This window comes from Paramisgurnus dabryanus, chromosome 4 (assembly GCF_030506205.2).
Source record: "Paramisgurnus dabryanus chromosome 4, PD_genome_1.1, whole genome shotgun sequence".
NCBI classification, from domain to species: Eukaryota; Metazoa; Chordata; class Actinopteri; order Cypriniformes; family Cobitidae; genus Paramisgurnus; species Paramisgurnus dabryanus.
The window spans coordinates 44,708,101-44,734,864 of NC_133340.1; the positions used below are offsets into that span (position 1 = coordinate 44,708,101).

At 37.8% G+C, this 26,764-nt stretch overlaps 2 protein-coding genes across 3 annotated transcripts in view; both read right to left on the reverse strand.

Annotated features, from left to right (window-relative positions):
- The window catches only part of LOC135735547 (phospholipase A and acyltransferase 1-like), a 58,482-nt gene extending 51,447 nt beyond the window's left edge, over positions 1 to 7,035 (reverse strand). Inside the window, exon 1 of the mRNA XM_065253964.2 lies at positions 6,144 to 7,035. The gene's annotated coding sequence lies outside the window, so the exon portion shown is untranslated. The remainder of the gene's footprint in view (positions 1 to 6,143) is intronic.
- Positions 7,036 to 14,585: 7,550 nt separating this feature from the next.
- The window catches only part of fhdc1 (FH2 domain containing 1), a 33,673-nt gene continuing 21,494 nt past the window's right edge, over positions 14,586 to 26,764 (reverse strand). For both annotated transcript variants that reach the window (XM_065254773.1, XM_065254774.2), the window contains exons 7-12: positions 25,753 to 25,823; positions 23,556 to 23,663; positions 23,403 to 23,473; positions 22,626 to 22,743; positions 21,344 to 21,508; positions 14,586 to 19,267 (exon numbers count right to left, since the gene is read on the reverse strand). In XM_065254773.1, coding sequence (XP_065110845.1) covers positions 17,108 to 19,267; positions 21,344 to 21,508; positions 22,626 to 22,743; positions 23,403 to 23,473; positions 23,556 to 23,663; positions 25,753 to 25,823 — 2,693 coding nt within the window. In that variant the 3' untranslated portion in view covers positions 14,586 to 17,107. The remainder of the gene's footprint in view (positions 19,268 to 21,343; positions 21,509 to 22,625; positions 22,744 to 23,402; positions 23,474 to 23,555; positions 23,664 to 25,752; positions 25,824 to 26,764) is intronic.

Genomic DNA, 26,764 nt, shown 5'->3' on the forward strand with positions numbered 1-26,764 from the left:
CTTAAACTGGGGATCTTCTTCCTCCGCTTAGTTTTTCAGTTTACAAAGTCCGTCATCTAAATAGGGATTAGACATAGCGCCAGCGCAACTGGCTTTTAAAGGGGATGAGAGCTGAGACTCTCATGGTTTATTGCACATTATGCCCAAAACACACCCATTACTCATTAAAAGAATACGAACAACCATTTTCGACCGTGCGCTTAGCGCACAAACCATTTTTCCCATTGTTAAATTAGCAAAGTGGATTCAGACACGCCTATTTAGACCGTGCGCTGTACTATGTAAAATAGGGCCCTTAGTGTTTCTTGAACAATGCCTCTGATTAAAAACGGGACTAGGCATGTTTAAAGGTTATTTAATTAAATATTTAGTATGTGCATAGTTTAAGCAATGCCCTATGCTACAAGTACCATAAGGGCCGTCAATACTACTTTCTTTAGACTACAACATATTTATTTTAAACTAAATAAAAGATGAATCGCTTCACAAGCTCCGTGAGTCTTGTCACGCTCCGTGCTCTATTGTTCACGCGCATTAAACTCGCGCTCACCGGCGGTGACAGAGAACGTGCACCAGGTGCGCGCTCATATCTGCCGTTTTAAAAGAACTTGTAAAACATTTTTATCTCGCTGGCTGCTTATCTCATGGTTTGGCATAATTAATCTCTCCTAAACCCAACGGTGTATGTACAATAAATGTAATTCTGTCCGCTTTGACAAAAATAAAGGAATATTTTAGATTTAGGGATTCTTGAACCATGTCGCTGATTTAAACACATACGTTTTATGACAAATACTGATGGATCATATGGTTCTTTAAAGTCAGAGAATCAAGCATTAAAAAAATTAACTGGCTTTCCAACCATCTGATTTCATTAATATCTGCATTAATGCAGTAGCATCACACAGCACACTGCGTGCGTGCCTGCGTCTTCGGCGTTATGTAAACTAAACACCTGTAAATACTAAATGATACTTATCTAGCAAAACGATTGTCATTTTTGACAAGAAAAATGAAAAATATGCACTTTTAAACCACAACTTCTCGTCTAGGTCCGGTCCTGTGATACGCCAGCGCCACCTAACGTAAATGCATAGTGACGTAGAGAGGTCTTGTGTTACATATATGATACGCACATTTGCGGACCATTGTAAACAATAAACTGACACAAAGACATTAATTAGTGTCATTCGACATACAACAACATCGGAACGGTCCTCTTTCTCCACACTCGTAAACACTGGGGCGTAGTTTCGCGTTGACATCATGACGTATTGTGTGAGGTCACGCTGGCGTATCACAGGACCAGACCTAGACGAGAAGTTATGGTTTAAAAGTGCATATTTTTTATTTTTCTTGTCAAAAATGACAATCGTTTTGCTAGATAAGACCCTAATGCCTCATTTGGGATCGTTTATAGTCCTTTGAAACTCCGTTGAAAAAAACTGTTAAGTGTTGAGTTAAATATTAAGTGTTGGGCTCTAATAAAGTCCATTAAAATGAGAAAAATCCTGCAATGTTTTCCTCAAAAAACATAATTTCTTCTCGACTGAACAAAGAAAGACATCAACATTTTGGATGACGTGGTGAGAAAATTATCTCGATTTTTCTTTTAAGAAAATGGACTATTCCTTTAACACAGCAAGAGAGGCGGGACTTAAGGCAGAACAGCCAATCATCAGCCGGTAACGCTCAAAGCCAGCGTCATGTTTGAGAGGGGAGGGGGAGAGGTAGCCTGTTAATAACATCCTCTGCTATTTTGCTTCGCTTCATAGACAGAGTCTGGCTGGGCATAATTGACAACCGTTTTCCTTCTTGTGGGAGGGGCTTAAAATCATTGGTCTAAACTAGGGCCGGGACTCGATTAAAAAAATTAATCTAATTAATTAGAGGCTTTGTAATTAATTAATCTAAATTAATCGCATTTTAATCACATATAAATATTTGACCTGAGAACATTAAGAAGTAATTTTTTTACATGGATTTTTAGTATACACTCTTAGAAATGATGTGTTAATTTTATACACATCATTGTGCGGTAAGCTTTTAACACATTATGTGTAATTTTAAGACATTATGTGTCATTTTGTGTTGATTTTGTGTTCAAGTATAAAACATGTTGTGTTAAAAGTAACACAAAATGTGTTGTTTCAATAATAACACAGAGATGGGTAGATTCCAGGATGACGCAGTTTGTTGTCCCAGAATCAACACTAATGTGTTGTTTTGACTGTCTGTGTTCCGGTACCTATTTGCGCGGATCCCCCACCTCACGTATAAAAACAACAAAACATAATATACTATATAGCCTATATTAAAATTAAAATATAAAAAATATATTATGCACATTTTTAAGTTGCACATCGTTTATAGTTTTCTTAAGTGGGATTCAGATGTGAAAAGCGCTGCGTAATGTACGCGCTTTTAGTCTTACCATTGAAACTTAACAAAATTAAAAAATAAGAGGTGATATATAGCTTTAGCCTACATAAATGCTTGTTTCTTTAATGTTGCAAGATCCTCTTCAGGTTTTCTTGCTGTTATGTTTATAATAGTTCATTGTTCAGAGTTCATATTGATGATCTTATAGTCCATTTAAAAATGTTCTTACAAACTGACTCTATTCGTCAGAAAAACACCATTTAACTTTTTTCCTTTACCTGCCGTCGCTATTCTCTGTGCGTGTCCTCCGTCAAAGTAGCCTATTAAAATTAATATGAAGTTGATTTTTGAAAGTCTTAAGCACACCGCAAATCAAACGTGCTGCTATATGCTCTAAATGCGCGTGTAAATGTAATTTCTGGGGACTGCCAAGCTGATTTTTAAGTGATATAGGCTACTCATTGCATGTTTTGGCATTCGGTAGCATATGCATCAATGAGATGCACGGTGTTGCTTTTAATGTTCTTTTTAATTTATATTCACAAAACCTAACAACAAAACATTGTTTATAATTAGTAGACAAATTATTTGAAACGAAATTCATTTTAAAGTAGCAAACAAAACTTAAATTAAACTCGCAATAAGCTAATTAAATTGAAACAAAACAACATTACAACAATATTTAAACCCAGCAATACTCAAACATTAACATATAACAGACATTAGGATACATGTTAAAATAATCTGTAGTTTGTTGGTAGATGTTTATTGGGCAAAACCTCCGTTGCAAACCTCCATTTACCAGAATAAATAATTTTTACTTTGAAACTGATGCGTTGTCCCGTTAAAATCAGCTGTTCGTTTAGGTTCCGTCTACTTTTATTTAAACTGCAGCACAACTCCGGAGTTCTCGAACTAAAACAGGGTCTGCAGCATTTACGAATGACTCCGTTAATAAGTGCGATTAAAATGCGTTAAAATGTTTAACGCGTTATTTTTTGTGTAATTAATTAATCTTAATTAACGCGTTAAAGTCCCGGCCCTAGTCTAAACGTAAGCCAATCACATAACGTTTGGATATGATGTGCGTTATGCGCCGGCTCAGGCGCATCCAATCTCTGCTGTAAAACACACGTATGATGTGAAAACAAACCCATCGAGCGAAATACCGGAGTTAACATGGCTATGAACGACTTTTGCAGATTATGTAAAGTAAATCCGGCCAGAGCTAGTTGAACACTATCCTTACGGTGCCTTTCCACTCACGTCTAAGTGGAGGAACGCCCCTCTCTCCTCTCAAACTCTTCCACCAGACAGACATAACCACATGTAAATTAAATATTCCTACCATATTTTCTGGTTAATCAGGAATGTCACCAAAGAATGTTTAACCACGCGTCCTCCACCGTTAACTGTGAACAATGAAATTCCCTTCCATGATTTCTCGATCGTTGTGCACGTCAAGCAGTGCTGCACACAGTTTCTCGCTGACGATCGGTAATAGTTGATAAATTAAACTTTTCCCAAAACCTATCGGGAGTAGGGCAACAACATAATCTCCATTCAAAATGTTTAACAAACACTCTTCTTGTTCCGGCTTAAAGCACACTAAAGAGTTATTGCTCTTTGCTCCCCCTACAGGTAAGACGCGTAGTTGTTCATTAGCACTGTCGTAAATACTGCAGCATAGCTGGCTCTGATTGGATTGTAGGTCTGCCATAAAGCAAGTTTTTGTAGTTTTCACTCGAAATACAGGACCACTAACCGACGGTTGGAAACTTCTTTAGTGCGGTTTTGGCCGATAGAGGGCTGCAAAGCGAATGTGAAAGTGCCATTCACCCTGTTTTGAGTGGATGAACCACTGAAACTTTTTTGGAAACGTTATTTTAAGGTAAAAAAAACTCTTTGGTGTTGCTTTAAGTTGGCAAGTGCCAACAGAGCAAATAGCTTTCTGTGCCTCCATGTCCACTACAAACTACAACCGTACATTCGGCGCTTAGCGTCTACGTCACGGCTCTCAGCCCGCCCTCTGTTCGTTGATTTGACGGCCGTCTCGATGCCAGAGGAAAACGGTTTGAATGGGAGGTATCTCAGACTGAGTACAGTAGCGTAATGAAATTTAGCGGAAGTACGAAGTCTGACGTAGTCAGGCTAGGGGAGAGGAGGCAGCGCAGCGCAAACACAGAGTGGCCAGAGAAACAGAGGAACGACTTTAGGCGTTCTTGCAAAGCTGCAGAAAAAGTGTGGGTGTTGAACCGTCTCACCGGGAAAAGTGTGGGTGTTAAGTGTGGGTGTGGGTTGCGACACAGTTTGTTTTACATTTACAGTTACGCTTGTAGTAATGCTGTGTGAATCAGAGCAACTTTTGTCATGCACAGTTGCTAAAGATTAGAATAAATACTTGCCAAAATACTTTAACAACATCTGAAATATGATGCGTCATATTAACATATAACAAAACTATCCATTTATACAATGTATTAGTTAAACATTATTAGGTTTTCTTCTTACTAGGCTACTGTAGTAAGTGTTTTCCTAGTTAATTGAAATCAATATAGCGTAAGGTTTTCAAAAAGTCTTTTGTTTTGGTTTATAACCTGCAGAAATGTAGTGTGATTAGACACGTGTTTAAGGAACAGATACTGTACAGTTTATCACCTTTAAAATCTGGATCCTGCTGCATAAAAACATTATATTATAGAGGGGATCTCTTTTGAATAGATTCAACGGCAATATCAGTTTTATACTATTTTTTAACACACGCGCCCTGTTAAAACTGACTTTGTTTCTTATTAAACTTACAAGTAATCATTACTTATTCATTTATGTTTTGTAAAAACCTGAAATCAGTTGTTTGCACTATTTAGCTAAAAGAGACATTGCACTAATCAGGTTTAACAGAGATAACTTGGTATGTTTAGTTTTATAAGAATGGTGTGGGTGCCAACTGAAAACCCGGCCTGGTCACGTGACAGGACCAGCGTCTTGTAACCATAGACTGCAAAAAATATGAATGTGTCCTTGACGTCACCCAGGTTGAATCCAATAGTTGGCAGAGTCTGTCGCTGCCATCTTGCCAGCTCGTCACCAAGCATCACTCGTGGATAACCGAAAATTAGTAAAAAGCTAAGACGTGGGTGAAACTGAGGTGGCTGGTTGCTGAAACTACGCCCTCCTAGCTTGACTGTAGTGACAGCAATGGCAGTTCACCTGTCACTCACGTGGCCAAGTCCTTAAAGATGCAGTTTGTATTATTTTCGCCGCTAGATGGCCCCAGATCAAACAATAACAATGATGTTGTTTACTGACGCTCTGAAGCAGCGTGGAATTATGCGATTTGTAGTCTTTAACTCAACCACTGATGGCCATCAATCAGACGTGAACGAGAAATCACGTAAGGTAATCAAGTCTTAAAAATGTTGCGTTTGATGACATCGTTTATTTCATTATGTAAGTTTATATGTGATGTTCAAAACGAAATTGTTAGTCATATTGATATTACAGTATTAGTCCAAATTCGATGGTAAACACAGCACAGAATTAAGTTTTCAACTTACAATCTACAATGATTTTTGACATAATGTATTGACAGTACAAATCTTATTGTGAAGTGTCTTAAAATGACCATTTATATTGCTGTACAATACCTTTGATGTGCATATCGTCCGCGGGAAGACGCGCTGATTACAATCTACACACTAATGTTGTGATCAATATAATAGCATACGTTTTTTGAAGGGTTACGAATCAAAACAACTCACCCATCGCGTAAAACACAAGCAGGATCAGAATCTCGGTCTAGTTAAATGTTGTCATGAAGCTCTCTCCATCCAGATAATGCAACAACAAATTGATCCTCCCTCGTTTTGTTCAAAACTCTTCTTGGGTCGTTTGGTTGGCCCGTACGCTTACAGGAGCTGACACAACCAGCAGCAGACGGTACAGAAATATCCATAAGTTCATAAGCAAGCGCGTAGCCCGACAGGCGCTATCGCATATTCCGCATTTGTCCACAACACTGGCTCGCTGCGTCCGAAAACTCAAGGCAGTGAGGACTTGTTGCCTCGCTGCCTCTTGAGGAAATGACTTCGGCCTCGGAGGCCTGAAGGCCGCTCAGAGAAAGGCTTTCCGACGCACTTCAAAGGCAGCGTGTTTGAAATATAAACAGAGAGCGCCTTTGTGATAACTAATCACATATTTGAAAACTACAATACTAATTTCTCGCTAGAAATGCAATTAAAATGCTTAAAAAGTGAAAATATACGTTTATTTTCACTAAATTTGTGCTCCAGCTGCTTCCTTGGCCGCCATTTTATTTTTTCGAGCTGGACCACTGTTGTCATGTGGTTTACGTCAGTAAAGGCGGTGACAAAGGGTCACATGGATATTAACGTCATTGACAGGAGACTGCACTGCCCCGTGTCAATGTTTTGAATGGAAATTTTCTCATGATTTACAAGTAGTTGAAAACATTACAGATATTGATAGTAATCAGCTGGACAAAATATATAACACTGGCCTAGTGGTTTTTGGAGATTTTACTGCAAATATCTTACAAATTGCACCTTTAATTATTCAGAACTTTAAGGCTTAACATAATTCAAACAGATGAGTTACAAAAAAATCAACCCTCTCAAAGTTATCACAAAGGGCGAAATAGACCAAAGCAACATACAGACACCAGGCTGTAAACACGTATTTCTGCTGTGAAGTTGGGGATTTTAACATGGGGGAGATACAGATTTGACTCACTTTTCGTATTGGTTTCAAGAGAGAGAAGGTGTTTCTCAATCTCACGGAAGGATCCTCGGAAGCCAGAATTTTGAGGATGTTACGTCATCGACATCCGTCAAAGGACTGTTCCAATGTCCAGGATCCTCAGCATTTCCACCAACTGAATCCTTAGTTTGAGAAATATTCCATATACAGGAAAGGATGCATATTTGTAGCCTTCACGCTCTGAAATCACCCACAATCCTATGTGCGCAGCGCTAAAAGCACACCTTTTCACTGACGTATTGACGCAATGACGCGCACTTGGTAGCCTGTTCCATTTACGTGTTCTCCGAATGCTAAAGAGGAGCCTCTCCTAGCCTCTAAAGGAAGTGACTTGTAAGGACCAGTCCTGTCAAGGAAGTATCCTTGACATTGAGAAACAGCTAAGGTGCGTTCCATTCGACAGGGTCCCTACAGAGTGTTTACTATTCCCTACTTCCTGAGCACGGTATATCAGTTGAAGTGGACTTCACTGACAATAACCGCTCATTTTGAACGCTCTGCAAACAGCATCAAAGAAAGTCAACGATGGGTCGGGCAGATTGATATAACATAAATATATATAGAACTACATTCATATTTTAATTTTTTATTTACTATCACATTTAAAATATGTACAATATACAATAAAAAACATTGAGTACTATGCAGTGAAAAAGGTATGTTTATTATACACTTTAATTGACTATTGCTGCTTTACTTGTCTATTAACAGAATTGAAGCCCTGCAATAACTGTCATGCAAATATGAAAATAAACTTTTATTCTGTTATATATATTCGGTTTATGTGTGTTTCATCAATGGTCATATAATTACATAGCGGTCTGACCGTTCTGACTGGTGATCACATGGTGCGCGCAATGACAGTTATTTGTTCATTAACACTGTTGTAAATACTGCAGCATAGCTGACTCTGATTGGATTGTAGGTCTGCCGTAAAGCAAGTTTTTGTAGTTTTCACTCGAAATACAGGACCACTAACCGACGGTTGGAAACTTCTTTAGTGCGGTTTTGGCCGATAGAGGGCTGCAAAGTGAATGTGAAAGTGCCATTCACCCTGTTTTGAGTGGATGAACCACTGAAACTTTTTTGGAAACGTTATTTTAAGGTAAAAAAAACTCTTTGGTGTTGCTTTAAGTTGGCAAGTGCCAACAGAGCAAATAGCTTTCTGTGCCTCCATGTCCACTACAAACTACAACCGTACATTCGGCGCTTAGCGTCTACGTCATGGCTCTCAGCCCGCCCTCTGTTCGTTGATTTGACGGCCGTCTCGATGCCTGAGGAAAACGGTTTGAATGGGAGGTATCTCAGACTGAGTACAGTAGCGTAATGAAATTTAGCGGAAGTACGAAGTCTGACGTAGTCAGGCTAGGGGAGAGGAGGCAGCGCAGCGCAAACACAGAGTGGCCAGAGAAACAGAGGAACGACTTAAGGCGTTCTTGCAAAGCTGCAGAAAAAGTGTGGGTGTTGAACCGTCTCACCGGGAAAAGTGTGGGTGTTAAGTGTGGGTGTGGGTTGCGACACAGTTTGTTTTACATTTACAGTTACGCTTGTAGTAATGCTGTGTGAATCAGAGCAACTTTTGTCATGCACAGTTGCTAAAGATTAGAATAAATACTTGCCAAAATACTTTAACAACATCTGAAATATGATGCGTCATATTAACATATAACAAAACTATCCATTTATACAATGTATTAGTTAAACATTATTAGGTTTTCTTCTTACTAGGCTACTGTAGTAAGTGTTTTCCTAGTTAATTGAAATCAATATAGCGTAAGGTTTTCAAAAAGTCTTTTGTTTTGGTTTATAACCTGCAGAAATGTAGTGTGATTAGACACGTGTTTAAGGAACAGATACTGTACAGTTTATTACCTTTAAAATCTGGATCCTGCTGCATAAAACATTATATTAAAGAGGGGATCTCTTTTGAATAGATTCAACGGCAATATCAGTTTTATACTATTTTTTAACACACGTGCCCTGTTAAAACTGACTTTGTTTCTTATTAAACTTACAAGTAATCATTACTTAATAGCACTTTACTTATTATCACAAGTCACTTTATATTGAAAATGTCACTTTATATGTCGGTGTTCATATGTTTACTGTCTCTGGTCCCCGTTTATTGTCTGTGGTTATATGTTGATGTTGAAACACCAACCAGGAGTAGCACAACAAATTTCATTGTATTGTATGTAATGCAATGACAATAAAAAGCATTCAATTCAATTCAATAATCATTACTTATTCATTTATGTTTTGTAAAAACCTGAAATCAGTTGTTTGCACTATTTAGCTAAAAGAGACATTGCACTAATCAGGTTTAACAGAAATAACTTGGTATGTTTAGTTTTATAAGAATGGTGTGGGTGCCAACTGAAAACCCGGCCTGGTCACGTGACAGGACCAGCGTCTTGTAACCATAGACTGCAAAAAATATGAATGTGTCCTTGACGTCACCCAGGTTGAATCCAATAGTTGGCAGAGTCTGTCGCTGCCATCTTGCCAGCTCGTCACCAAGCATCACTCGTGGATAACCGAAAATTAGTAAAAAGCTAAGACGTGGGTGAAACTGAGGTGGCTGGTTGCTGAAACTACGCCCTCCTAGCTTGACTGTAGTGACAGCAATGGCAGTTCACCTGTCACTCACGTGGCCAAGTCCTTAATTATTCAGAACTTTAAGGCTTAACATAATTCAAACAGATGAGTTACAAAAAAATCAACCCTCTCAAAGTTATCACAAAGGGCGAAATAGACCAAAGCAACATACAGACACCAGGCTGTAAACACGTATTTCTGCTGTGAAGTTGGGGATTTTAACATGGGGGAGATACAGATTTGACTCACTTTTCGTATTGGTTTCAAGAGAGAGAAGGTGTTTCTCAATCTCACGGAAGGATCCTCGGAAGCCAGAATTTTGAGGATGTTACGTCATCGACATTGATATGACACAATTGAAGCCCTGCAGTAACTGTCATGCAAATATGAAAAAACTTTTATTCTGTTATATATATTTGGTTTATATGTGTTTTATCAATGGTCATATAATTGCATAGCGGTCTGACCGTTCTGACTGGTGATCACATGGTGCGCGCAATGACAGTTAGGTAATTATCGCTCTCCACTTCCTGTGAACTGATGTATCGATGTTCCCTGATTCCCCCATAGAAATATACACTAGCCCTGCGTTCCAGTTCATTTTTTAAGACCTTCCCTTGCTAACTTCCCTCAGTCTCTTTCACTCGGATGTACATCATTGCTTACGTTGTACGAGTGCCCACTACTGCTGGAACACGTGAAGTGGGTTCAAATGGACCATCCTAAGCCCTTGATCACATGGAAAGTGAAGACCCCCCATCATTTGAACTGTGCAAAGCGGGAGCTGCTGAAGTGACGTCACAATCGTGTTGCATTGTGGTATATGGAGCTGCCTGAAGTGTATATATGAAGTTTATTCAAAATCAAGGGAGCGAGGGTCTGTCCATATAAACTTCCCTCGTCCACTTGACGAAGTGGAACGCACTTCAAAATGGCGACAGGGATTCCCCCGACGGAAAGTGTTAAGGGAAGTTCACGAGTGTGTGTCTAAAACTGGAGTGGAGTGGCCTAGATGTCACCTTGACTACGGCAGTTCATTGGACCCAATGCGTCAAATGGAGCTGCCATCTTGAAACAGGGGAACCCTGCATCAGCGTCATTGTACACTGTAAAACCTGTAACTCAACTAAAACCGTTTGAGGAAACCGAATGCCTTAAACCATTTAGATTTTAAAACTCATACATATGAGTACTGTAAACTTTAAATTATAAGTGCATATGACTAAAAATGTTTGAGTTACCTTTACTCAAACATATTAAGTTAGCTTAAGTTCATACCACTCAAATGGATTTAGTTCACTTTAATACATTTTATTTAGTTCATACAACTATATAGCTACTCAAATGGTTTGAGGAAACCGATTGCCTTAAATGGTTTAAGTTGACGTAACTCAAATTAATAAGTTCACACAACTATATAGCTACTCAAATGGTTGGAGGAAACCGATTGCCCTAAATGGTTTAAGTTGATTTAACTCAAATGAATGAAGCTACATAAGATCAGAAAAACATTAGTATAAAAAATAATGACAGAAAAGGGTAAAATTATTACAGTTTATTGAACAATCATTTATTTTACAAACATTGCTTTAGACAAAACAAAAGTGTGCTGTTCAGTCCAAATTCATATTAAAACTAATATTAGATTTACACATTCCATATGAAATATATCAAGTATTCCTTTATGGCTTTAATAGACTGTCCAAACAGGAATATTTAAAACAAAAAAGTGTACTGTTCCTTAATTCAAACAACATCGAAACATTTTTAAAACTTTATAATTTTAAAAATGTTTCGATGTCGTTTGAATTAAGGAACAGTACACTTTTTTGTGTACACTTTTTCAATTTTAAAATTACACAGGGTCACATTTGTCTACGCCAAGCAGTAAGAAAATCCAAATATAATTTTTTCAGTGACAAAACTGTGGTGTACTCACAACATGATGAGTAAATACATAGGTCCAATTGTAGTAACATTTCTTTAGTTTTTGTTGTGTTAATGATGGTAAATGAAAGTAAGTCAGTCAGCCTCCTCAATGGTAAAGACGCCTTTGTACTTACCAGTGAGAAAATACAAAAATATGAATAAATGTTCCACTAACAGAACTGTGGTATACTAACAACATAATAAACAAATGTGGTACCTTTAAAGTTTTTGCGGTGAATGATGGTTGGTCAAGAACAGTCAGCCAGTCTCCTCAATGGTAAAGATCCAAAATTATGCTGCACGCATCCATGCTAACCTGGGAGAAAACACACAAATATTCATTACTTTTCCACTTACAGAACTGTAGTATACTCACCACATAATAAATGAATGAATAAATGTGGTAACAGGTCTTGACAGACAGACAGTCAGTCAGTCAAAGTTAGTCCTTACTGAGAGAGAAAACACATAATATATTAATACATTTTTCACTTACAGAACTGTGGTGTAATAAATGAATGAATAAACGTAGTTACGTTACCTTTAAAAGGTCTTGAATGACTGTTTGGTTGAAAACAGACAGACAGACAGACAGACAGTTGGTTAACGTTAGTCCTTACTGAGAGTAAAACACATAAATATGAATACATTTTTCACTTACAGAACGGTGGTGTACTCACAACATAATAAATGAATGAATAAATATGGTAACGTTACCTTTAAAAGGTCTTAAATGACTGTTTGGTTGAGAACAGACAGACAGACAGTCAGTTAACGTTAGTCCTACTTAGAGAGAAAACACATAATATATTAATACATTTTTCACTTACAGAACGGTGGTGTACTCACAACATAATAAATGAATTAATAAACGTAGTAACATTACCTTTAAAAGGTCTTGAATGACTGTTTGGTTGAGAACAGACAGACAGACTGACAGACAGTCAGTAAACGTTAGTCCTTACTGGGAGAAAAACACACAAATATGAATACATTTTTCACTTACAGAAATGTGGTGTACTCACAACATAATAAATTAATGAATAAATGTGGTAACGTTATCTTTAAAAGGTCTTGAAAGACTGTTTGGTTAAGAACAGACAGACAGACAGTCAGTTAATGTTAGTCCTGACTCCTTACTGAGAGAGAAACACACATAATAACATGTTAATTAGTTTTTCACTTAACGTTACAGAACTGTGGTGTACTAGTAATATGATGGCAAAATCTTGTGATATGATGGCAAACATTTGGAATAAATGAATGTATTTTATAAAAAACTCAGAAAATAAAAAACTTTAAAGGGAGTTGGAGTTGACATATGCCAAAAGAAAAATGTAAAAAAAAAAGTCAGAGCAATTTGTTGGCGTGAATCAATCAGGTTTGTCCTGGACAGACAAAAACCAATACAATATTCAAATTCATTTAGATATGGGGATAAAAATATATTTATTTAGCCTTAAACCAGTTTAACCCTTATAAGCCCGATTTCCTGTTTACACTAAGGGTCCTTGGGAGTCAAAATGACACCAGAAATTAATATAAAAAATATAAATTTTTAATGATACAAATAATATATCATTTTTTTGTTTACTTCCCATCAACACATTAATGCTGTGTTTTGGGAGATATGAAGTACTTTTGTACCTATTTACCACTAATTCCTCAACTACACCATTAACTTGCATGTAAAATATAACATTTTTATAAACCATTCACATGAATTATGATCAAATTTTTTTTTAATTGTTTCTAAATATTGATCTAGAAGTAATGTGTTGAATTTGGCCATCTGCTGGTTAGAAAAAAAACATAAAAGAATTACAGTTAAGAAAATAAATAATTTAGACCAACAGAGGTGTGTGTGACTTTATCTTTCTGTGTGTGTCTGTCTCTTTATGTGTGTAGGTGTTACTGTTTCTTTGTTTGTGTGTCTGAGTCTGTGTGTATTTTTTTTGACAAATAACATTTTTTTTTTCATTTCCCATTCATTTTCAATTGGGGTCATATTGACCTCCATGGACCTATTTTGTAAAAAAAGTACACATCTTCAGAACGACAGAATCAAGCCCAGTTTTTATATGAATATTGACAGATAATGTAGAAAAGTAACAAAATCTTATTCCACACTGAGATGAAGGGATTCATTTTTTTTTAAATAAAGATAAGTGGCTTGGGGTTATTTTGACTCCCGATAAGAGTTAAACTGAATTATAAAAGCACTTTAACTTTTAAGAAAAACAGGCAAAGATTTTTACAATACAAAATATTTTTTGCCTAAAAGTTTTCAGATTAGTGACAATTTTTAAAAAACTTTGTTAAATTGAAGTGTGATATTTAGAAAGTGATACAAATGAAAGTCCAAAGTGTAAATTGTTCTCCCGGTAAAAGCATTGCCACAGCAACTTAACAGCTAACTGCGTCCACCATAAAAGTCAGAGGGTGGGAAAAGACAATCACACCAACACCAACCCAATACTGTATTATGCCCTTTAAACAGCAGGTGGAGTTGTACTAAATAAGAAATAGGTTCTGTGTATAACATTGAAATGAATGTTTACCCTGAACTAAGTGGTATTTTGAGCATTAGAGGCAGACTGGAGAGAACTATAGCATAACGTACCACAAAAAGGTAGCTGGCAAATGAAAAGGGGTCACGCATTTTCTACTACTTGACATTGCTTTTGTCTGGGTGAAATGATTTATAGTTTCTTTTTGTGTTTGTCTGACTACATTTGCATCACACAAAGACCTTTGAGAGGTCATACTAAAATAGCTTCATAGACGCAATGGCTTCGATGTTTACTACCCTTTTGACGTTGATTTCAAGTATAACATGATCAGGCCATTTCTAAACAGTCAAGCAAGCTGTGGAATCTTTTGAAAATACATTTTTTCATATATATTTATTTATTGATTAGCTTATATTGATTGTAATACAATCACAGAGGAAGAGGCTCAAAAGTAACATTCAAAATAGAAATTCTGAGCAATATCAATATAAAGTACAACACACTGAATCTTAATATTTGAATAGTCTTGTTTTTAAGGTTAAACTAATGTATATAGCAGGAACAGCGATTCCACTTGTCCACGTTACAATGGATGCATTTTTATAGCACATTAATGAATTTGCGCTAAATACAAATATGTCAATACAGTACACTAACCTTTCTGAGAACATTAAAAGACATTGTATGCTGTAACTGAGATACATCTGCAGGATTCTGTAAAAGCCATTGATTCACTTGATTAGTAAGCCATCAGAACAAAACAAGAGGTGGCAAATCTGATTTTAGAGGTAGAATAATTTTAGGCCTTCTGTGTTAGGCATATTTATGAATTATATGTTTAAATATAAATAAATTATTTTTAATCATTGCTACTTAATAGACAGAAATAGGAGAGATTTAAAGAGAATTCCTGTGTTGTCCAAGAAGTTACAGAAAGTACCCAAACAATAATGTTAATTTCATTCTTCTCTGAATGGATTTTATTAACACTTTATTGTCCAATTAGGCTGTATTAACACTGATTTGATCTAACTGAACTGACTTTTTAACAACACGTTTTTTTTTTGTATATAACATACATGTTTTAAGGACTTGCCAAATATGCTACGTTTATCTGACAACGATTGTACTGAAAACGTAAAAGTTTTTCCTTCACGTTTGTGTAAAACGACAACATTGTAAAAACGATCTGCGTTTACATGGAAAAGCAGAAACAACCAAAAATATTGTATAATGCATGCCAGGCCAGTGGGTGGCAACGTCACTATACACAACCAAAGGCCCTTAACTGTGCGTTCACACCAGACGCGGAAGAGGCGGCAAGCGCAAGTGATTTACATGTTAAGTCAATGTAAGGATGAGAAGCTTGGAGCTTGCTCTAGCAGTGACGTGATTACATGAGCGGAGGCAGAAAAAGCCCCTCCCATGACCGCATTAATGTCTCAAATGACTACAATTTCACACGCGGCTTTCACACGTGAATGAAACGAGTAAACTCAAAATGTTCAAGCGTCCAACTATGCGCAACAAGCATGTTTTTGCCGCATCTATCACGTCTGGTGTGAACGCACAGTAGGGGAAGTGACAAAGGAGTAGCCCGTGGAAAGACAAACAAACAACATGGCGAAAGCAGCTGGCAGTTTTGTATGGACGGATGATGAATGTGGTTTGTTACTTCAACTTTTTTAGCAACACAAACACAATCATGTAGTCTGCCATTGTTGTGTGTGTATGATAAAATGCACATGCTTGTAGACTAAATGCAAAACACGCATGAGCTTGTGTCATCGCTTTCACAGATTTGCATATTTGCCTTTACATGAAAAGGATAAAGACTCGCACTTAAAAACCACTTTGGAAGCCGTTCGTATTTTTTTTAGGACCCCAAAATTCTGTTTTCGTTTAAACAAACTGCCAAAACAATAAAAGCTTTCCTGTTTTCAGTTAAAAATGTTGTCATGTAAACGGCCCCTTAATTTTAAGCACAAATTTTGACAAAATGTTCACAGTGAGAACATGTTACGTTCAACGTGCTTGCAGTGTATGTGCTTTCTCAAAAGTTTAGGCAAAATAATATAGTCTTCCCTCCTGCACCAGGTTTTGCCACTCTTGGTTAACAGTATGGCTTTACAAACATAGAATTAGCAGTATGATCACATAATAGTCACAAATACAGTGCCAACAACAGCAGTGTATAGCAGCTTGTAGGCAAATAGATAACAAAACTGAAAACTCAAAGCAGTCATGAAAGATGCTTTCAAAAACCTATGTCAAAAACCAGACTGAAGAGGCTTCAAACTTTTAGATGTAGTGCTCAATTTCCATTGCATCAGCTACACTAATGTGTATTTGAATAACATTCATAGATATATTCATAAAACAGTCTTCAGCTTGATTTGTCATGCACAGAAAACATGAAGTGTTCATTCATTTTAATGAAATGTTGTCCTATTAAACAGTACTTTTACTAAATATTATACAAGATAAAGAAGCATGTCAATATATGACAATTTGTTTTTCTTCAGGAGTTTGTGAGAACAGCTCACAATATATATGCAGAATTAATAAAAATATAATCTAACACCACATATAATTTTTAATTGATTTGTTTGTTTCCTAATGTTTGATGATACGTGTCAAGTACATGTATAAGAAAAGGCCATCAAAACCATCCTTGACTGGATGTGAAAGTGCTACTAAAATGTGCTGTCAAATAGTGACAGTAGCTTACATAACTCTTAAACTCTTGCCAAGCTTCTACTTCAGCTACATTAAAAGCTTTAGATACATTCAGAACAATATGTGAGACACTGTGCCTCTTAAGTAACTCTAATGTATGTTCAGAAAACAAATTGATCTGTCTTGTTTAACGTTGTTTTTTATATGTAGTAAGTAAAAATCACACTCTACTTCCACGTGGGTTTACTGGTCCTGGCTGAGTCTTTAATCTGTGTGTTTTTTTCTGAGAAACTGCTACTTTTGAAGGAGTGCTCTCGTCCAGATTGTGAAGGGGTTGTGTCACTGCTCTGAGTGCTTCGACTGGAAGCCCTTGCGCTTTGAACCTTCCTTAAAGACCCACCTAGTTTATCTTCACTCTTTGTCAAAAGTCCGTTACTGACAAAATCTGTTCTTACACCAGAAGTCAATCTCTGAGAGCTAGTTCTTGATAAGGTGGAGCTCTTTGATGGTGTTCCTGTTACAGGTGTTGGGGGCAAGTCTTTTTTAGATCTGGAAGAGGATGCTACTGTGTTGCGGGCAAAGCTGGGCAAAGAAACTTTGTGTGTGTGCTTGGGAGTTTCTGGTGTAACTCCTTCTGAGGTTCCTTGGGCCTGAGCTTGGGCCAAGGCTCGCATTGTTGAACGACACATCTTTTCCTCTGGTGGTGGTTTTGAAATGTTACGGATAGGTTTGGCACTTGTTTTCCTGAGGGGGGTTGCACGTGGAGTGGAGTCCCTTGCCCGGCCAGAATTGACGTTGTTTGGAGTACCTCTTTGTGTTTTGGGATTACCTGGAGGGAGGCTGGAATGCCGAGCAGGTCTGCTTTGTCTCTCACCTCTTCTAGCTGGCATGCTTTGGTCACGAAGTGGACGTCTGGGTTCAGCACTTTCCTGTCCAGGGGGGTTTTCTGCCTTCTTTATGGTACTACTAGATCGATTTTGCCTTGTAATGGGCACCACTTTTCGCATGTTTTGCGTCTCAGTTGTCGTAAGAGTTCTTAAAGGACGAATGCCAGGAATACACCCTGATTTGGACCCAGTCTTGGTTTTGGCAAGACTGGTTGCTTTGGGTCTACGGCTCTGGACTGCCTTCTCAGCAACTCTATGCCCCTCAGCTGTATCACAACTATCTGACTCTGCTTCTTCAGTAGTTACAGATGGACTGAATGCTTCGGCACACTCTTGATCAAGCTTTTCTGCAAGATGCTCATCAGTTGTTGGGAGACCACTGATGGACTCATAATTTGAGGAAAGGGAATTGGCATCCTGAATGACTCTTGATAGGTTGGCATCCTTTGGCTTTGAGTTAATTCCAGATTCTTCCTTCATGATGGGAAAACTTTCGATTTCAGAACAGTCCAACATGATTGAACAATCGGTTTCAGTACAATCCATGACATTCAACGCAGGTTTTTTATTGGACACAGAGGGATCAAGAGGCAGTGGGGTGTCACAAGTTGTTGAGGAAATGGTGCTCATGTCCACCTCCTCCAGTTGGGACAAGATAATTTTGTCATCAAATAGTTTATCTGGCCTGGGTCTATCCTCAGAACTTCTGCTAGATGGAGGGGTATCAAGGACAAATGGTTTGGAATGGTCCTCATCTCTTTCCAGGCTTGTCACAATCACTTCACATGGGTTGTCTACACTGACATAACTGTTATTATTGATCTGGGTTATTTCAAAGGGTTGAAGGCCAGTAACTAGTGTGTGTTTCTCCACATAAACCCTCATGTGTCCAACACCTTGTCCAGATGTCTCCTGAAAAATATCTGAGTTATCTAATTGAGGGGTAACTCCACCTTCAGAGAGAGAAGTATAATTATTATTATTATTTTGGCGATCATTGTTTATGTTGTAGCCAGAGGTTGAGTATCTAGCTAAAGGACTGATAGGTTCTGTTTCAGCCTTTGGTGAAGTTGCACCCTTCTCTTGGTAGGCCTGACTTTGTGGACCCAGCTCCCTATTATCACCTTGTGAAACAAGCCAGGGAATGGTCTTTCTTTTATGGTTCCTGCCTGACCGTGGAAGACTGCTAAATTTGGTGTAGTCAGATGCTGAAGACCCAGCGGGGAGCTCCACAAAGCCACGGTCACCAACTGTGTGATGGTAACGACGGGCACTAGCTGAGCGTCCTAAAGGACTGTGGGGGCTTTGAGGTCTTGAATTAAGCAAGAAGTCCATGAGGCCTCCTTTGGTTAGGATGTCAACATCATTTTCACTACTACTGCGACCAAAACGATCATCATCTTTTTCATTATTTCCTCCAGCCCAGGCAAAACGTTTCTCCTCCAGTTCCCGTAAGCGTCGCTGTCTGGCTTCTTCTTTAAGTTCTCTGTCCTGGTTGTCCTGCAGGAGAGGGGACAAGAATTTACTATAATGTAAGAGGATGTGACTAAAGGCTCTTTCACACCAAATACGATGCAAAATAAATATCTTGTTCTTGAAACCCAGGACATTTCCACAACTGTTTCCAAACAGCCCTGGGAAATATGCCTGTGTGATATTTCACTGCTAATTTTAGTGTTTTGAACACTGTTTTTGATCTAATTTGAGTTCAGAATATGCAAAATTATCATTATACAGACATATACTGAAATTGCAGTTCACAGGAAAATTAGACAGGCATTAAATATTATTGCCAGATAAACTTTATATTATAGTGTACATGCGAATGTGTTGTACAGCAACCCCATATTGTAAAATTTCTTTTTAAGACCAGTGGCGGTTCTACACGGAGGCCAAGGGTGGCCCGTGCCTCTGTAGACATGTCCCTGGCCACCCCTGTGGCCACCCCGTGCTGACCAAATAAAAAAGTATAAATTTATTTTGATTTTACACGCAAGCGGCAAAAGCGGAACTAATGCGACGCAACGTTCTACACGGGCAAATTAGAGCGGCGCACACTGTAGCCGCCTGCGGGTGCTGCTTGGCGAGTGTCTCAATTCGTTCCCAATCTCCCGATGTTGAGAATGTGTTTGCAGGTTTGGGCACTAGTTAGGACTCTAGCTGACTTGACATTGAGACACTGTTCACTGGTTCTCCTGTGACGTGGCTGTTTAAGCGGGTTGTGATCATTCACAGCTGTTACTCATCAACAACCGGCAAAACCAACATCTCGCTAACTTTTTAAAGTTTACACATTGTAAAAAGCAAGGCTTTGAACCGGTTCAAGGAACGAAAACGAAAACCAGAAACTTTTGATGTTTTGCAAGGAACAGAAACGAAACCAGTAACTTTCCAAAAATATATGTTCCGGAACAGAACCGTTAATTGAAAATAATGGTAAATGGTTATTACCGTTATTTTTCCGTTCTTTGATAAGATTTCTGTGCAATATGACTCGGTGAAGTTCACTTCCGGTCGTCGTTGACTCATCAGAGAAATGGGAAGCTTGCCACCAGCAAGTAGCCCACTAAAGCCCAAGTCTTTAATGCTCAATCATAAGAGGTAAATATTGTAGGCTACCAAGTATCTCAAGATGTTTGTTTTTTAATACTAATTAGTGGTGTAACAGTTGATCCATGATCCTTACAGATCACTACCCATGGTTCTGCTTGTTTGCGATTCGCGGATTAATACACAAATTTAAATAGGTTGAAAGTTGATCATTTGCATGTATTTCAAAGGCTTGCAAATGTTAACACTTAAGTGATTTTAAACAATTTAACCGCAAAAAGGTGCTAAAGTGGAAAATGTTCTGTACGCACATGCGTTTGAATGTGTCTGGTCTTACTCCAATCATATGGAATTATCCCTATGCCCTTCAAAGATCAGAACTCTTGATGTATAAAATACATTTGGCGAATAAAGCACTGAAGAACACCGTAATTTTCACTTTATGTGGAGCAACTGTTTTTGCCACATCTTCTTCCCGAAGCGCTGTTTGGAATTTGTCCTCTGTCTGTGTGTGTGCGCATGTTTAAGTGCACTCAACAAATGTAGGCATGTCAGAATAACAGTTATGCCGCTTACATAATGTAGCCTTTTTTAATGTTTGATGACACTTAAGGAAAATTATGTAGACTTATAATTAAAGTTTAATGTCCTAATGATCAGCCTACTTATTTGTATGTCCCACAGCTGACATGGAACATTATTAACCGGTTCAGGAACTTTATTTTTTTTGTTCTAACCGGTTCAGGAATGTCAACTTTAGGGTTGAACCGAAAACCGGAAACGTTAAAATACTGTTTCTGTTGGGAACGAACCAATTGGGAAAAAATTCTGGTTCAAAGCCCTGGTAAAAAGTGCTGTAATTATGCTCTTACATATACGTGCATACATTTGGAGGAATATAATTAAATGTTGCATATAAAAATGTTTACAATTTGAAATAAATATTATTTTAAATACTGATTAGATTGTGGTCCCTAACTGTCTAGCAATGTGTGTTTATATGTAAACTAAAACAAACGGTTATACCTTAACAGCTTTTTTAAACTTCAGACAGAAGTCTTGGAAGATTCTGAAGCACTCATCCAGTTGAAAGGTGTCTTTGTCTTCACAGAAAAAGTCAATGACAGCGTTGCCCTCCTTGCGCATGTCCATCCTGCGACGTTTAAGGTCCTGCAGGGCCTGTGTTGAGCTCTAAAAAATAACAAAAGGGGCAAATTAACACAAAATTAACATTGACCAGAAGAACAAAGGAAATTAAAGCTCTCTACCAGTAAGACTTAATGCCACGTCATTCATTCTTTTTTTGATCTAATCATTACTTGACTCCTGAAGTATATAAGTGCCCTATACTCAACCTATACTCTTTTGCATGTGCAGATACTTATGCTGACATTCACCTCCATCCTACCCACCACCACCAGATTGGCCCTTGTTCATACATCGGGGTAGGCTCCACCCCTGCTCGTCTTACTGTACGTTCACACTGCCGATTGGTTGCCACTGAACCATGTCATAGCTCATTACCATAAAGTTGACCTGATTTCAACTCTCCTCAATGCTCACACCGTCCAAGCTCTCATTGAAAATTAATGACTTCTGATCACTTTGACTCTCTCGCCGGTGGCGGTGTGAACGCACAGTTAGGCAGGAGCAGCAAGGACCTACAACCCTGCGTCTTTGAGCTATGAACGGTAGGGCTGGGTATTGTCAAGGGCCTCACAATACAATACGTATCATGATACATGGGGCATGATACAATGGATCACTATACAGTACGATACAATACGTTGTGCGTTGCGATACATTGCAATACTTTTTCTTTTCTTTTTTTATCAAAAATGTAAATAAAAATACAGCTGATTTTTCTTTCTTACAGCCAAAGTCCACACGTCGTCTTTGAAAGCTGCAGGCGTTTTTAAAATTTCTGCCATTTTCTCACTCCCGCTAACTTCTGAGACATTGGCCGAATGGTCGTATATGACCGACAACTGGACAGCGACAACTACAGCAGCGGCAGGTGGAGGTCGATTGACATGCACAAAGGGATTTGAAATTTTTTATATCGATAGTAGAGATTGAAATATCGACACACTATCATGGACACACATCCTTTTACTTACAACTTGTTAAATATTCTAACGTTACAATGCTTCCTGAGTCTTTCTGGAACAACTGCTTTTCTGTTTCAGTAGATTTTTACAATAACAACAAATATTTAAGTTACCATGATGAAAACACATAAAGTAAAAACAAAATAACAATGCAGAATGTTGTCTCAATTTGGTAGAAGAATAAATAATTGATTTACCTGCAAAAATGAATCCAGCTGCTTTTGCAGCTCCTTGTCATCCTGAATCTTCTCCTCCAACGAACGTGTTTTGACATAAAGAGAGGAAAACTCCCCTTCAATATTTTCGACTGAAATTCTACAGCAATAAAAACCAACAAGACAGTGAAAGAAAGAGAACAAGCAGCAGATAAGTAAGAAGAAAAAGATAAGGAGAGAAGAGAAAGAAAATAAATGTCTATTATAAAGTACAGACAGCAGTGCTTCAAAAATCCTACAACAGAGTTTCAATATGGTAAAATAATACATTTGGTACTTTGCTGCATTTAAAGCAGCAAACCACAGTTTATTTTTATTTTTTGTGGGTTTATGTAAAAAAAGAGCATGCTAAAATAATTGACTGATGTGAAAAATGTATCCTTAAGAAAATAGTAAAACATTTTCTAACACTTTAGGATTAATTCTCACTTTTAAATTAGTTGCTAAATCTTGACTGGAAAACCGCCCAATAAAGCCAAATTAATGCCTTATGCTGCATGACCATATTCTACATTCACTTAATCCAACCCCATACCAAAATCTAACCACTACAACAACTACCTTATTAGCTATGAATTAGCAGTACATTAGGAGTTTGTTGTGGCAAAGTCATAGTTAATAATTAATGTGTTCCCCATTCTGAAGTGTTACAAAAAGCATGAAGTACCTTAAAAAAACACAAAAGGGAATATATAGATCTGTCCAGTGTGTAGAAGAATATACATTTAATGACTGTGGCGAGATCAACATCACTGTTACCTTGCTGCACGCTGAACATGTGTTAGCTTCTCTGGGAACTTCAGAAGGGCCTCATCCTTTTTCTGTGCTTCCTGTGTGCAAAGAATTACAACTCTTAATGTACAATATAAAAAATACAATAAAAAAACTTGCATTTAGTTCACAGATAGTTACCAGTGCCACAAAGTGGAGCAGGTTCATGCCCGGCTTGTTGGCCTTCGTGTCAGCCAAAGAGAGAAGAGAGGATAGTTTGAAGCCCACAGCATTGCCTGCATAGCCACCCTACAAACAGACAAAGGGCATTGTTAATATACACTTTCCAACATGAAATCCTATCATTTCCAATAAAGTTACAGCATCCATTACTCATATGTACAATGTCTTTTATTCACAGTGATACCAAATATCAGCACTGGAAATTAACTTGAGTGTTTCATTCCTGAAGGAGGCTAGTTATTTTGTCATCCATGTTTACCAGATGGATTGCTCATGTGCTCCACCAGAGGGCACTCATCACATCTCCTGGACAATCTTATATTGCACTACATTTCCCATAACCTGTCTATATAATATAAACCCTGTCTATATAATATAATATTAACCTGTCTATATAATATAATATTTCCTATAACCTGACTATATAATGATTCAGTCTTGTTAGTGTTCAAAGTGTTCTCTGGTTTTTCTGTTCTCTGAATTTCCTTATTTCCTGTGTTTTCTGCCTCTCTGTTTGTGTCTTTAAGATGGTTTACTTATTTAGATCTTTTTCCTGGCTCATGGATTATGATTCTGGATGGTCCCATAAATAAAACTGCATTGACCCTTTGTGTCCAGAGCAGTTGTGTGACTGTGACAGTTCTTATACCCTTATCTAGAATCCTCTTTTGTTTCAGTGTTTGACAACCCAGAGGTGCCTGTTCTGGTGGTCCCAAGTGCAGAGGTCCCAAAGGTTCTGCATGTGTTCATTACTGCCATTTTGCAGGTCTAGGTTGCATACAGCCCTGCTGTTCCCCCTGATGCAGCTGCCCAATTTCCAGCACATGCTGCTTCTCGGCCAAAAATCCTGTTCCTGACTTGGTTACGCTCCCTGCCATGGTCTAAGCTGGCTCCTCCCAGGTCTCTGCTGCCTCCTTCCTACATTTCCCATAACTCTTTGGCTGGGCTCATCATTTCTCTTTCAGCTGCCTCTCATTATCGTTGTTAAATATGCCTATATAAACCCTGTTAAATGACTCAGACTTTGCAAAGTCTTGTTAGCGTATTACACTGCAATTCCAAGCATTCTCTGATTTTGCTGGTCCCTGTGTTTCCTTGTTTCCTCTGGTTTCTGCCTCTGTGTTTATCTTCGCAATGGTTTACCCATTTTGATCTTTTGCCTGGCTCATGGATTATGATTCTGGATGGTCTCATCAATAAGGCTGCATTTGGATCAAACCTTTGTGCCCAGAGCAGTTGGTTGACTGTGACAGTTACTGTATAGTAACCTCATATAGAAAGCTATTTTGTTTTAGTGTCTGTTCAATTGACCATTTTTTTCTGCAACATAAATAATCATGATGTGCAACTTACTTGTCACAGCCTTGAGGCTGATTTATACTTCTGCATCGGACCTATGCCGTAGCCTCTATGTTGTAGGCTAGTTATCAGTTTTTATTTATACTTCTGCGTCACTGTACATGTTAATGTGCAATTACACATGCAGACTGCTAGGAGGCTGTAGCCACGGGCACGTTACTGGTGTATACGCAGTATTAAGGTTAAATACGAAGAAGAAACAGCTGGTTGTCTAAGTTATGGAAAAAGCATCAGCAGTGATGGTGCAACTTTTGTTGCAGCTTGAGTTGGTATGTATTCCTCCTCAACTTGTATTCCTCCTCAACTTGTATTCCTCCTCAACTTGTATTCCATTTTTGTTTTTATCGTCACAAACAGAAATGCGTATGAGAAAATTGTATGATCAGACCAATCACAGTGTGTTTTCACAATTCACAAACACATTTTTTTGAGAAATGTGCGTCACGCTTTACAACTAATCAGTATATGTGTCAGCTTCTCTATTACTGTCATTAGCTCACATTCTTTGACATCTGTGTAATGTCATCTCAGCAGACATGATTGAACAGAGGTGATTATCAGGCATTTTGACAAAGATCCCTGTTTACACATTACCTCTAAATGGTAAAATGTTTTTAAATTTAAGGTAAAAATGTATGTATTGAAACAACCACCTTATTATCCGGTCAATGTTATAAAAGCCTTACATATCTGTTCAAATATGAATAGACTGACAGAGCTGAAAGAAAAGATTGTGGTGCAACAGAAAGACAAAGACAGAGAGAAAAAGCCAGTGATAAAGAGAGACAATTCTTACGGCATTCATGATATTTCCTGCTTGGAGAACCAAGTGTAGAATTGCATGGAGCTCTTCACAAGTCATTAGCTCTGTGGAAAATCAATATAAATTCAGTATTCAGAGGCCATCCAGATTCTAAATGCTGTTACTATTTTCTGACATATTGTATAAAGTCTGTGTAATGTACTTGGCTACATAATTCATACAAAAAGTTGTTTGTTTAAGCTACACTGCTAGGATCAGTTAATGATCAAATAATAAAGCTTAATGTGAAGTTCCCTTATGGATTTCAACAGTAGTGAAATGATAAATAAGTGCTATGCATACGTGCTATTAGGATTAAGTACTGTTGAGGTGTGGAACGGTCACAAGCCATTGATTTTTGAAAAGGCTAATAAAGATACTGCTGAAAGATAGAAAGTGACTCTACACCTGAGCCCTGATTAAATGCTCCTCAACTGTTTAATAGTAAATCAGGGCCATTAAACCGTGTGGACTAAGATCTCAACTATAGGCTAATAATATACTGTAAAACATTTCTGTAGAACTAGCTGCCAGTAACTTACTGTAGATTTTACATTTATGTTATTTACTGGCAACAGTTTGTTCAAAGTTAAATAAACATGAAACATTTTCAATCTTTATTTTATACAGTAAGTTACTGGCAACCAGCTGCAAAATTACAGCAAATTTTTTACAGTGATCAAACTGCATGTAGCCATATTGCAGGTGACTAGAAATAAAAGTGCAAGCAGCCACCCATTTTTGTTTGAATCCATAAACCAATTCATATTTTTGGCTAACTTTAGTCTTTACATTTTGGATTGTATGGCTGTTTTTGGTCTTTACCCCATCATTCAATATTAAGTAGAGCAAGTGACATTCAGTTGCATTCTGTGTGAATCGGGCATATTTATTTAAAACAATATAAATCACATCACTTTGCAAGTTTTGTTAAATCTATCTAAATTGAAATTGCTCTATATTTTGTATTTGTGTCTGCATGTGTTCAGTATTTTGCACACATCAA